Genomic DNA, 14,408 nt, shown 5'->3' on the forward strand with positions numbered 1-14,408 from the left:
GACTCTCTTGAACCCAGGAGGTGGAGGGGTGGAGGTTGCAGTAAGCCAAGATGGCGCCACTGCCCTCTAGCCTGGGTGACAGAGCAAGACTCCATCTAAAAAAAAAACCAAACAACCCATAAAAAACGAAAAACAAACAATCAATAATTAGTAGATAACATATTCCAAAACTGAGGACGTATAAACTACAGCCTGTAGCAATTTCTTGAAGAGTCCTTTTGTTCTCTCCCTTCGGAGGTTAGAAGTGTTACTTTCATCTCAGGATACCTTACCACTAGTTTTGCGTGATCGCTTTGGTATCCACCATTTGTGAGAAAACTTCACTGTGGATCTATTAAACATTAAGAACATTTAATTCATTTTCATTAAACATGAAAATAAAAATGGAGGTTTAAATACTTTCTCCTTTCACCCCAAGGGATAGTCTTGTACATTCCCTGGGTTTTGTTAGAAAATGAGTGATTCATAATTTTTTAATTTTTAAAATTATTAGTATTTTTGAGACAGGCTCTCACTCTGTTGCCCAGGTTGGATGGAGTGCAACGGCATGATCACAGGTCACTACAGCCTCGACCTCCAGGGCCCAAGCAATCCTCCTGTCTCAGCTTCACGAGTAGCTGGGACTACAGGTGCCTGCCATCATGCCTGGCTAATTTTTTAACATTTTTGTTTTTAAGAGACAGGGTCTTGCCATGTTGCCTGGGCTGGTCTTGAATTCCTGAGCTCAAGCGATTCTCCCCCCTGGGCCTCCCAAAGTGCTGGGATTACAGGTATGGGCCACCACCACACCTTGCCTATTTTTAATTTTCTATCAATTACTGAGAAAGAAGTGTTGAAATCTCCAAACATATCATAATTGTTTTGTCTCTTTCTAAGTTTTGCTTTTGCCTTTGGTATTTTGAAGCTCTGTGCATAAACGTTTAAGATTTTTTAGGTCCTCTTAATGAAGTGACTCCTTCATTATTATGAAATGTCTTTATCACAGGCAATGTTCTTCATTCTAAAATCTACTTTGATATTAATATATTTCAACATTCTTTTCATTGGGGTTTTCATATGGGCAGTTTATAGTTGGGTCTTGTTTTTTTGCCAAAGTTGATCATTTCTGTCATTCATTCATTCATTCATTTACGAGACAGGGTCTGGCTGTCTCTCAGGCTGTAGTGCAGTGGCATGATCTTGGATCACTGCAACCTCTGCCTCCTGGGCTCATGCCATTCTTCCACCTCAGCCTCTCAAGTAGCTGGGACCACAGGCATGCACCATCACATTTGCATAATTTTTGTATTTTTTGTAGAGACAGGTTTCCGCCATGTTGTCCAGGCTGGTTTGAACTTCTGAGCCCAAGTGATCTGCCCACCTGGGCCTCCCAAAGTGCTGGGATTACAGGCCTGACCCACTGTGCCTGGCCATCTCTATCTTTTAATTGAAATGTTTTAGAGTGGGCTGGGTGCAGTGGCTCACTCCTATAATCCAGCACTTTGGGAGGCTGAGGAGGGTGGATCATCTGAGGTCAGGGGTTTGAGACCAGCCAGGCCAACATGGTGAAACCCCCATCTCTACTAAAAATACAAAAATTAGCTGGGCATGGTGGCTTGAGCCTGTAATCCCAGCTACTTGGGAGGCTGGGGCAGGAGAAATCACTTAAACCCAGGAGGTGAAGGTTGTAATGAGCTGAGATCACGCCATTGCACTCTAGCCTGGGCGACAGAGTGAGATTCTGTCAAAAAAAAAAAAAGAGGAAATGTTTTAGAGTTTAAACTTTAGACAATATACATTTAATATAATTATCAATATGATTAAGTTAAATCTATCATCTTGCTATTTCTATTTGCCCCAATGATCTTTTTTCCTTTTAAAAATCTTTCCTTTTGCTTCTAGTATATTCTAGTATCTTGCCAGAAGATAAAGAGACTATAAATTCCAAAAACAAAAACAAGACAGGCTGGGTGTGGTGGATCACACCTGTAACCCCAGGGCTTTGAGAAGCTGAGGCAGGTAGATCACTTGAGCTCAGGAGTTTGAGACAGCCTGGGCAACATGGTGGAATCCCATCTCTACCAAAAATACAAAAAATGAGCTAGCTGTGGTGGCACTCGCCTGTAGTCCCAGCTACTTCAGAGGCTGAGGTGGGAGGATCACTTGAGCCTGGGAGGCAGAGGTTGCAGTGAGCTGAGATCGGGCCACTGAACTCCAGCCTGGGCAACAGAGCGAGACTCCATCTCAAAAAACAAAACAGAGAAGAAAGTATGTATTAAATTTTATCTCAAATAAAATATAAATAAATGCTTTCCTTTTTTGCATGTAGTCTTTTTTATGTTGCATATTACCACATTCTATTTACCACTATCAGTTTATTAGAAATTCGTCTCCCTTTAGCATTGCTGAAGTTTACATTTAAAAACAAGAAATTTACAAAGAAATAATCACCTTGGGTGTAGTGGCTCATGCCTGTAATCCCAGCACTTTGGGAGGCTGAGGCAGGCAGAATACGTGAGGTCAGGAGTTCAAGATCAGCCTGGCCAACATGATGAAACCCTATCTCTACTAAAAATACAAAAATTTGCTGGGTATGGTGGTGGGCACCTGAAATCCCAGCTACCTGGGAAGCTGAAGTAGAAGAATTGCTTGAACACGGGAGGTACAGTTGCGGTGAGCCGAGATTACACCACTGCCTAGCCCTCCAGCCTGGCAGGGAGACACGGTCTCAAAAAAAAAAAAAGAAAAAAAAATCACCTTGTGATATTGTATGTTTCATTATTTAAGCAAAATTATCACCCCTCCCCGAGTGTTAAATCTATGTTTTTTTTCTTTGAAGACAGTCTCACTCTGTCGGCCAGGTTAGAGTGCAGTAGTATCATCTCAGGTCACTGCAACCTCCACCTCAATTGGGTTCAAGCGATTCTCCCGCCTCAGCCTTCCAAGCAGTTGGGATTACAGATGCCCGCCACCATGTCTGGCTAATTTTTGTACTTTTAATAGAGTTGGGGTTTCACCATGTTGGCCAGGCTGGTCTCCAACTTCTCAACTCAAGTGATCTGCTCACCTCGGCCTCCCAAAGTTTTGGGATTACAGGCGTGAGCCACTGCAGGGGCCAAATCTTTATTTAATTAGGGATATAACTAATTAAATTTTCAAAAGTCAATGATGTTGGAAGACTGTCTAGTTTGTTAGAAATTCAGAAAAAGGTGAGGCATGGTGGGTCATATCTATAATCCCAGCACTTTGGGAGGCTGAGGCGGGTAGATTACTTGAGCCCAAGAGTTTGAGACCAGCCAGCCATCTTTAGTAGAGATGGGGTTTCAGCAACAAGGCAAAACCCCATCTTTACTAAAAATACAAGATAACCTGGTGTTGTGGAAGGATCCCTTGAGCCCGGGAAAGGCTGAGGTTGCAGTGAGCCAAGATCATTCTGCCACTGTACTCCAGCATGAGTGACAGAGCAAAAACCTGTCTCAAAAAAAAAAAAAAAAAAAAAAGGAAGGTTTTTCACGACATAGGAACAATGAGGACTAAGAGGACTAAGCAAGAGTGGAAAATGCCACAATTAAGAAAAATGAACAGGGCCAGGCGTGGTGGCTCACGCCTGTAATCCCAGCACTTTGGGAGGCTGAGGTGGGTGGATCACAAGGTCGAGATCGAGACCATCCTGGTCAACAGGTGAAACCCCGTCTCTACTAAAAATACAAAAAATTAGCTGGGCATGGTGGCGCGTGCCTATAATCCCAGCTACTCAGCAGGCTGAGGCAGGAGAATTGCCTGAACCCAGGAGGCGGAGGTTGCGGTGAGCCGAGATCGCGCCATTGCACTCCAGCCTGGGTAACAAGAGCAAAACTCCGTCTCAAAAAAAAAAAAAGAAAAGAAAAGAAAAATGAACATAATACATGGATGTATCAACCAGAACAGGGCAGTAAGTATTTACACTATAATCTGGGTTCCTCCAAACCACCTGAAGAGGACGATAAAAGCAATAAAAGCAGCAAGACCAACTCCCATTTAAAAACTTGTTAGTGCAAGCCAGGTCAGGACTAATAAAAAAAAAAAGATTTAAAAAACTGTTAGAACATGTCCATTTTCTCAGTCAAATATATACTGCCTGCCTGCTATATGCAGAAGTCACTCTTGCTGTTCTCCAATCCACTATGTATTCTAAACCAAATCTGATATGGCTTGAGACACTTAAAAAAAAAAAAAAGACAAAAACAGATTGGCATATATATATTTTATTTTACTTTATTAAATCCTACTAATATTCTTTAAGGGACAAACAAGACAAGTAGGCTATAGTGAAGAAATCTTATTTTGGAGAGTTAAGTAACTACTATGATACTTCCAGGTATTATCTTCAGTGATGCTTCTTATCTTTATTCAGGGATTCCAGGTAATATTCAGCTCCTACAGCTACCACAAATGCAGCAAATCCCCATTTGAATCCTTTAAAGAATACATCAAAAAAGGTAACTTTTTGTGCAAAGCCACCCATGTATCTCCAAGCTTCATTGCTAGAAAAAAAAAAAAAGGAAAAAATTAGAATCATACACAACTTGTGTGTACATACATTGAATGAAATAAATTTAATTTTCATATTTCTAATTGACGTAAATGCTTCCCTACAGAAGATCATTTAAGTGAATCACAATAGGAATCTTTCTGTGGCATAGGATAATTAAGTATATGCCCAAGTTTCACATGTAAAATAGAAGAATAAACACTTGATGATTTCATAGTCACATGCCTCAGGATTTTACAGAACCATCAAATGCAAGACTCACTTCAGCCTATCTGTCACAGGTCAGACAGACTCTGCCCACAGTAGTCATTACAACATTATTGAAAGATGAAGTTACAGACTTGGGTATTAATCTTTGCTATGCCACTTATATTAGATTCACAATATTGTAGGCTAGGCAAGACACTTAACTGTCATGGTCTACTTCCTGTTCTATTTAATGATGATGATTATCTACTTTATAATATCATTAAAAGTAAACAGGCTCATGTATGATATACTTTGGCAGAAGAGCATGGAGAATGTAACACTTGACATTATTGTTACTATTCAAAAGGATCTCAGCTTCTCCCTACCACAGCAGCCTGAATTTTAGAAGACTGATATCCTGCTCTGATAAAGACAGCCAGTGAAAACATCAGGTTATGAAAAACGAAAACAATTTAACTATAGAAATATGACTTAGGAAATACGAGAGCTAATTAAATCTAATTGAGATACCAAAGCCAGACAAAGATGTTAGAAGAAAAACAGCTATAGAATAATATCCCTCATGAACATAGATACAAGTATTACTATTATTATTTTTGAGACAGAGTCTTGCCCTGTTGCCCAGGCTGAAGTGCAATGGCGCAATCTTGGCTCACTGCAACCTTCACGTCCCGGGTTCAAGCAATTCTCCTGCCTCAGCCTCCCAAGTAGCTGGGATTACAGGCACCTGCCACGTCTGGCTAATTTTTTATATCTTTAGTAGAGACAAGGTTTCACCATGTTGGCCAGGCTGGTCTCGAACTCCTGACCTCAAGTGACCCATCCACTTCAACCTCTCAAAAAGCTGGAATTACAGGTGTGAGCCACTGTGCCCAGCCCCTAAATTGATGTGAATTTGATTCAGTGTGGATGTGAAACAGATTCCCATTGTGAATCTACTTGAAACAGATTCAATGTAATCCCAATTAAAATCCAAGCACGCTTTTTATAGAAATGAACAGGCTCATTCCAAAGTTTATATGTAAATGTAAAAGACCTAGAATAGCTAAAACAATATTTTTAAAGTTGGAGATCTCATACTACCTGATTTAAAGACAATATGGTATTGGCATAAGGGTGGACATATTAATGAGGGTAACAGAATAGAGTCCAGAAATAGATCCCATAGATACAGTCAATTGATTTTTTTAATTTTCTTGAGACAAGGTCTCTCTCTGTTGCCCAGGCTGGAGTAGAGTGGGCAGATCCTGTCTCACTGCCATGTGGACATCCTGGCTCAAGTGATCCACCCACCTTAGCCTCCTGAGTAGCTGGGACTACATGTGTGTACCACATCTGGCAATTCTTAAAAATGTCTTGTAGAGACAAAATCTCCCTATATTGCTTAGGCTGGTTTTGAAATCCTGGGCTCAAGCGATCCACCTGCCTTGGCCTCCCAAAGTGCTAGAATTACAGGCATGAGCCATGACGCCCACTGAGTGTCAAAAATCACTCAATGGATTTTTGACAACATTAAGGTAATTCAACAGGGGAAAGATAATCTTTTAATAAACAGTGCTGGAGCAACTGGATGCACATATGTAAATACTAACCATCACCCTTACTTCATATGACACAAAATGAACTCAAAATAGATCACAGAAATGTAAGAAGATCTGTAAAAGCTTCTGAAAGAAAGCACAGAAGATAATCTTAGGTTGCAAAAAGCATAAATTGTAAAATAAAAAAATTGCTAAATTGTGAATTCATCAAAATTTTAAACTATCTGAAAGACATCATTAAGAATATCAAAAGATAAGCCACATTGTGGGAAAAAACATTAGCAAACTTAAAAAAAATTTTTTTTAAATCCTTGCACAGGGCCATACTAACTTCTTTGTATTACAATTGTAGTATATGTGTTGCTGAAGCAAGCACCACAAAACTTTTATCTGATAAAGGACTTAAAACAGGTGAATTTTACTATATATAAATGATACCACAATAAAGTTTATTTTAAAACTTTAATGTGGCTGGGCATAGTGGCTCACACCTGTCATTGTAACACTTTGGGAGGCCAAGGTGGGCAGATCGCTTCAGCTCAGGAGTTCGAGACCAGCTTGGGCAACATGGCAAAACCCTGTCTCTGCTAAAAATACAAATATTAGCAGGGCATGATGGCCCATGACTATAGCCCCAGCTACCTGGGAGAGTGGGAGCATCACTTGAGCCTAGGAGATGGAGGTTGCCATAAGCAGACCACTGAACTCGTCTGGGTAACAGAGTGAGACCCTGTCTCAAAACAAACAAAAAACTTTAATGTAAAAAGCCATTTTTCATGATTCTCTAAGGAGAATACATTGAAAAGGAACAGAGACACTTGATTCCCTAGGATACATTCTATCTAAATTACTCAATTCATCTTACCGGCCCCATGGATCCCTCAGCCCTTGTGCAGCCAGCCTCTTCTGGACAGTTTCTAATGGTGTCCCTTCTATCTTCCATTGTCTATAATCTGGAAGTTCCATTTTACTATGTCCATGTTCATGTCCATGTCCATGTGCCATGTCTATAAGGAAAATAAGAGCACAAGTGAGAAACATGCAAACTGTAGATATCAAATACCCAAATTTATTGTTTATGTTTTAAGGGGAAACAATTTATATATATACGTTTTTTAAAAACAGCCAATATAAATAATTGGAAATTCTAGTTAAAAGATTTTAAAAGTGTCTTATTCCACAGTCAAGTTCACAGGAAATACACATATACAAAATATAAAAAAGAAAAATAATTGGCAATCCCACCACTTAGAGATAACTACTTACTATCTGGTTCTTTTCTTCATTATAATAATAGTAAACATTTATTGAGTCCTATGTGCCAAGTGTACTATGCTAAAATGTTTTACATATATTAACTCCATCACTTCTAAAACAACTCTTTGAACTTAAATTATGAGTGTACCCATTTTACAGATGAGGACAATGAGACTCCTAGCAGTTAAGTAACTTTCCAAAGGTAACAAAAATAGTAAATGGTACAGCTGAGATTTGAACCTTGCAGTTTGGTTTCAGAACCCTGTTCCTAACTTCAAAGCAATATTGTTTTCCTTTTGAGTCCTTTCATAATGCACAAATATATATAACAAAAAGGTTATACACATTGTTTTAAAAAAATTTTCTTTAGATGATTCTTTTAAAATGCCGTAATGCTTTTAATTACATATGATTACATGAAAGTTTTCTCTAAAAAGGCAGATAGTAAATATTTTAGGCTTTGTGGGCAAAAGAGGTAAAATCGAGGCAATGATGTAGGTACATATATAGGGAGAGAAAACACAGTTCCACAAATACCTTACTGATAAAATTCAAAATGTAATAAATAACTGAGTACAATTTTTTTTTTAATAATACAGGTCTACTGATGAAAAAATGGAACTCCCTTTTTGGGGGGTAACATTTTGCTTAATTGGGGCTCAAAGTTAGTGATCTTTAGTATCAAAATGATTACAAATGTTCATTTGTAAAAACCATTCTTAGCTCATAGACCTTACAAAAATAGGCAGTGGGCTAGATTTGGTCCACAGACTGAAGTTTGCCGATCCCTGAACTGGGCCAACAGAGACCTTAGGATTCCTTTTTAATCAATAAATTTGTTTCCTTAAATAAAATATGTCCTCAGTAATTATATAAATACTTGAGTTTTACTAGTGTTATTTTAATATATAATATAAAAATAAACCAGCTCAGTTCCCAATTAAATTGCTAATTCAAATTAAAGGGTATGGATTAATAACACTATACTATAATTTGTATAAGGTTAGCAGTAGAAATTCTTTACTTTTTATTTTTCCAAATTCTAATTACTTGGCAAAGAGTAGCAATTCTATAATCACTGCTTTTCCAGAAGTAAAACCAAGTATTACCATTATGTCCTTATTTATAACTATTAACAGGCCCAATAATAAGGTAGGATTTCTTTTTTTGAGATGCAGTCTCACTGTCATCCAGGCTGGAGTGCAGTGGCACCATCTCAGCTCACTGCAACCTCCACCTCCCGGGTTCATATGATTGTCCTGTCTCAGGCTCCCAAGTAGCTGGGATTACAAGTGCCTGTCACCATGCCTGCCTAATTTTTTTGTATATTTTAGTAGAGACAGGGTTTCACCATATTGGCCAGAGTGCTCTTGAACTCCTGACTTCCAAGTGATCTGCCCACCTAGGCCTCCCAAAGTGCTGGGATTATAGGCGTGAGCCACCATGCCCGGCCTGGTAGGATTTCCTACATAGGATCTTAGAAGAGAGAGGTAATTATTAGATAGTGTATATTTAAGACACATCATTGGGAGGCTGAGGCATGAGAATCGCTTGAACCCAGAAGGCAGAGGTTGTAGTGAGCTGAGATGGAGCCACTGCACTCCAGCTTGGGCGACAGAGCGAGACTCTGTCTCAAAAAATAAACAATAGTTCCAAGATATTAGGAAAAAAATTGTACATACTAACTCTGAAAAACTAACAACACTTAATATTTGTAAACATGTTAAGATACTAAAAAACATCATGTTGGCCAGGCGCGGTGGCTCACCCCTGTAATCCTAGCACTTTGGGAGGCTGAGGCAGGCGGCTCCTCTGAGGGTAGGAGTTCAAGACCAGCCTGGCCAACATGGCAAATCCCTGTCTCTACTAAAAAATACAAACATTAGGCCGAGCACGGTGGCTCATGCCTGTAATCCCAGCACTCTGGGAGGCCGAGGTGGGCGGATCACAAGGTCAGGAGTTCAAGACCAGACTGGCCAACATGGTGAAACCCCGTCCGTCTCTATTAAAAAAATACAAAAATTAGCTGGGCATGGTGGCTCGTGCCTGTAATCCCAGCTACTTGGGAGGCTGAGGTAGGAGAATTGCTTGAACCCGGGAGGTGGAGGCTACAGTGAGCCAAGATCGCACCACTGCACTCCAGCCTGGGCTACAGAGTGAGACTCCATCTCAAAAAAAAAAAATTAGCTGGGTGTGGTGGTGTGCGCCTGTAATCCCAGCTACTTGGGAGGCTGAGGCAGGAGAATGACTTGAACCTAGAAGGCGGAAGTTGCAGTGAGCAGAGATTGCGCCACTGCGCTCCAGCCTGGGCAACAGAGCAAGGCTCTGTCTCAAACAACAACAACAACAATATTATGTTGATGATTTTCACATTTAATTATGTGTGTGTGTGTGTGTGTGTGTATATATATATATATATATATATATTTTTTTTTTTTTTTTTTAAAGATAGAGGGTCTTACTCTGGATCTAGCAGCTCACGGCAGCACTGCAGCCTCAAACTCTTGGGCTCAAGTGAGTCTCCTGTCTCAGCCTCCAGAGTAGCTAGCATTACAGGACTGTGCACCATGCCCAACTAATTTTTAAATGTTTTATAGAGATGGAACCTCCCTATGCTGCCCAGGCTCATCTTAAACTCCCGGCCTCAAGTGATCCTCGATTCTCTGGCAAAGGTCTCCGAAAATGCTAGTATTATGGGGGGATTACAACCATGCCCAGAAGGATTTTCACATTTAAATGAGAATGGAAACCAATACTCTCATACACAAGTTAAAACTACAACACAACTCTGAATGAAACATTTAACCCATTATTACTTCATAGATTCAATAAAATGAAGGCAAAAATTATGGTGTCAGATTTCAGACTGACTTTTGAGACTAAATACATATATTACAAAAGAAGATCATTACAAGTGTTTATTTAGAATGATAATGATGGCTGGGCATGGTGGCTCACACCTGTAATCCCAGCACTTTGGGAGGCTGAGGCCAGCGGATCACGAGGTCAAGTTCAAGACCAGCCTGATCAACAGAGTGAAACCCTGTCTCTTCTAAAAATACAAAAAAATTAGCCGGGCATGGTGGTGGGCACCTGTAATCCCAGCTAATTGGGAGGCTGAGGCAGGAGAATTGCTTGAACCCAGGAGGCGGAGGTTGCAGTAAGCAGAGATCACGCCACTGCACTCCGGTCTGGGTTACGGGGCGAGATTCCGTCTCAAGAAAAAAAAAAAAAGAATGACAATGTCTTGGCTTCTGCATATCATGTTTTCAAAAAATCTTTTTTAAGCTAAGGCTTCATTTTAAAAATGCTTACAGAGATTATAAGACAAACCCTTATTTTGGCAAATGTCAATTCTAGAATATTAACCTGAGTATCAATGTATTTGGAAGAGAGTATAAAAACAAAGGGTCAAGAATTTTAATAAAATGGTTTTTGAAAATAAATCAAAACATTACCATGGTATAAAGACTATATCGAAGTTACAATACTACTGTGCTCAAACTATTAAGTAATTTGAAAGATAAATCTTTGAAAGAAAATATGAAAGTATACATACCCTCATTTCTCCTATACAAATTTATTTAAATAAATTCAATGTGTTTTCTCTTTTAACTAATTATTGCAGAAGTATCCTTTTTTATAGGAATTTACTAAATATAACATTTAAATTTCTTTTCAAAAAGAGCAGAAAGTTGACAATATTATCTCTAGAAAACCTTTCATTTTCTTTTTTCTTTTTCTTGTTTTCAGAGACAGGATCTTCTCTTCCTATGCTGCCCAGGCTGGTATTGAACTCCTGGCCTCAAGCATTCCTCCCACCTTGGCCTCCTAAAATATTGGGATTACAGGCGTGAGCAATGGCACCTGGCCCATTTTTCTTTTTAAACTTTCTTCTATTTCCAAATAGCCATAAGTCAAACAATGATATCCTGATCATGTAAAGGAAGAGTCTGAAATTCTCCTGCTTTGCATTAGTGAAAGTAAAATCCAAGGCAAACTGCTTAATTTCCCTGAACTTCAGTTTCTTCATGTAACATGAGGATAACCTACCTTGCAAGATTGTGAGAGTGAAAAAACACATTGTGATAGTGATATGCCTTCTACTTTCACACCTTAGTGATGAGAATGTAACTTAGCACAACCATTCTGAAAAACTGGCATGACCTAGAAAAGCTGAACATGGGCAGGTGCAGTAGCTCATGCCTATAATCCCAGCACTTTGGGAGGCTGAGACAAGCAGCTCATTTGAAGTCAGGAGATTGAGACCAGCCTGGCCAACATGGTGAAACCTCGTCTCTACTAAAAAATACAAAAGTTAGTCCGGTGCGGTGGCACACACCTGTAGTCCCAGCTACTCAGGAGGCTGAGGGAGGAGAATCGCTTGAACCCAGGAGGTGGAGGTTGCAGTGAGCCGAGATCATGCCACCATACTCCAGTCTGGGTGATAGTGAGACCCCAACTCAAAAAAAAAAAAAAAAAAAAAATATATATATATATATATATAAAGAAAATCTGAACATATGAATATCTTATTCTAGATAAACACTGTCCAGTGTTGTAGCCACTAGCACTTGAAATGTGGATGGTGCAATTGGGAAAAGGGAATTTAAATTTAATTTCAATCAATTTAATCTCAAAACAGATTATCGAATCATTATTAAAAAATATTAAAGTGTCTTTGGAGCCCAGGTGCGGTGGCTTATGCCTGTAATCCCAGCACACTGGGAAGCTGAGGCAGGTGAAACACCTGAGGTCACGAGTTCAAGAAAAGCCTGACCAACATGGCAAAACACCATCTTTACTAAAAATACAAAAATTAGCTGGTTGTGAAGGTGCAGGCCTGTAGTTCCAGCTACTCGGGAGACTGAGACAGGAGAATTGCTTGAACTTAAGAGATGAAGATTGCAGTGGGCCGAGATCATGCCACTGCACTCCAGCCTGAGCAACAGAGCGAGACTCTGTCTCAAAAAAAAAAAGGTGTCTTTGGGACAATTTGGATATATGAATCTACTTTATCAACTGTAAATCTTATAAACATATCACAAATCAAAGGTTTATATTTATGGAATATAAAAAATATTTAAAATATTTTCTTAGAGACATCAAGACTCTTGTCTTAATAAAATAAAAAAAGGAAACTTTTTAAAATAATCTTTATAGCCACATTGTTTATTCTCTCAACTGTGAACAACCAAAATGTCCAACAATAGAACGGATTATGGTATAGTCACACTATAGAATATTATACAACAAAAAACTACATGCAAAAGTATGAGTATGTCTCCACAAATATAATAATGAGCAAAGGGTGAGTCAGAAAAAAATACATATGCGCTCTGATCCCATTTATGTAAATTGAAAAGCCTAACTATTCATCTTTTAGGAATGCATCATAGATGGAAAAATTAAAGTAAAACAAGTGAGTGCTAAGCACATGTCAGGATAATGGTTACCTCTTGGTGGAGGAGATGGAATCACAGAAACATACAGGGAGCTAAGGCAGTGTTTTTCAACCAATTTTTAATTACTGTCTCTGTAAGGAACCTTTTAAGACATTTTATTTCTAATCACACTTCCATCCAATGAAAATTTAACACTACATATATACTGTATATCTGTTTATATACTGTGGCCATTTGGAGTGACACAAATCATTGCAGTATCTAAGATTCCTACCCCAGCCCCACCAATTTTCACCCCCTTGAAATGCAAAATCACCCCTGTTAAGAATGCATGTTCTAAGTTATTGGCAATGTTTTATTTTGTAACCTAAGGTGTGGTTACAGGAGTGTCTGCCTGTTAGTTATAATTTTTAAAAATGTATGTTTTATACACACTTCTGTATGTATACTTGACAATAAAAGATAAAATTGGAAAAAGTGACGTAAAGACTGAAAATTGGTGGTTATTTCCATTTTAGAGCAGCTCAAATAATAACAGTAAGGAAATCAGTTAAATAAAGAAAACACATGCAACCAAAAATTGTAAAAGCCATCTACCTGTGTCTGAAGTGAATCTAAAAGTCTGATGAAGATCAACCTCCACTTAAGGAAGCTGGCTCTAGTACAGAAAAAGTGCTGTTATCCTTTCCCTAAGAAATAAGAAGATAACGTCACTTCCACTACATGCAATTTGAGTTTACCGAATACTATCAAGTATATATTCTAATTTCCTCTTATTTAAAAAATTCTGAACATTATATGAATATTAGAAAATAAAAAACAAATGAACTGTTATTATTTTTAGTGATGCTGTTCTTCTGCCTTTGTTCGATCCAAAGGCAAACAAAGAAAGACAAATCAAAGGGCGGGGGATTTTACGTGTGGCAGAAGCGGGAAAAAGCACCTGTATTTAACTAAACTACAGTAATGGTCATGGAATCCTCCAACCACCTCTCCCTACCCCAGTTCTAAACTAGGACTTCATCAGTTCTCTCCTGCTAGTTCGTCGATCTCCCTCCCTCCCATCCTTCTCCAGTTAGTCTCTCATTTTCTGCACTCCCCAGAATAGAGTCTAGCTCTTAATCCTAATCAAGGGGTCTCCCACCAACTCCCTAATTTACCTGACGGCAATCTGACCTCTCAGGACTCAACTCTGCAACCGGAGCCAACCGGAAGCGGAGGTTGTCACGGCGAGTCTCTCACGGCAGGAAAGCGGAGAAGCCGTTTAACGTTCCGATACTGGGTCAGAGATTCCTGAATGAGGTAGAGGTCACATGAGGGAGGCTGGAAGTCGACATTTTCCCCACATATATGCATCCTCAGTCTGACTGAGGTAGGAGATACTGTGAAAGAGAGAAGGGCTGGGAAGACAAGATGTTTTCCTTGCTTGGGGACGGAATCCTTAGACACTGCACAGAGGGCAGGGCCGCGGACATGCTGCAGCCA

At 39.3% G+C, this 14,408-nt stretch overlaps 1 protein-coding gene across 3 annotated transcripts; it reads right to left on the minus strand.

Annotated features, from left to right (window-relative positions):
- Nucleotides 1-4,207: 4,207 nt before the first annotated feature.
- On the minus strand, nt 4,208-14,341 carry NDUFB3 (NADH:ubiquinone oxidoreductase subunit B3). Of its 3 annotated transcripts, XM_012446145.2 has the most exons (4): nt 14,084-14,333; nt 13,521-13,612; nt 7,127-7,268; nt 4,208-4,502 (listed from the first exon to the last, which is right to left on the minus strand). In XM_012446145.2, exons 3-4 carry the CDS (start codon nt 7,264-7,266, stop codon nt 4,346-4,348), a joined length of 297 nt encoding a protein of 98 aa, XP_012301568.1. In that variant the 5' UTR covers nt 7,267-7,268; nt 13,521-13,612; nt 14,084-14,333; the 3' UTR covers nt 4,208-4,345. The 3 variants fall into 3 exon arrangements, with proteins under 3 accessions (XP_012301568.1, XP_012301569.1, XP_012301570.1); XM_012446146.2 differs by lacking the exon at nt 13,521-13,612 and having other exon boundaries at nt 14,084-14,341; XM_012446147.2 differs by lacking the exons at nt 13,521-13,612; nt 14,084-14,333 and adding an exon at nt 11,861-11,980.
- Nucleotides 14,342-14,408: the final 67 nt, after the last annotated feature.

Source organism: Aotus nancymaae, unplaced genomic scaffold (genome assembly GCF_030222135.1).
Source record: "Aotus nancymaae isolate 86718 unplaced genomic scaffold, 86718_ANA_hifiasm-v0.15.2.pri h1tg000008l, whole genome shotgun sequence".
Lineage (NCBI taxonomy): Eukaryota > Metazoa > Chordata > Mammalia > Primates > Aotidae > Aotus > Aotus nancymaae.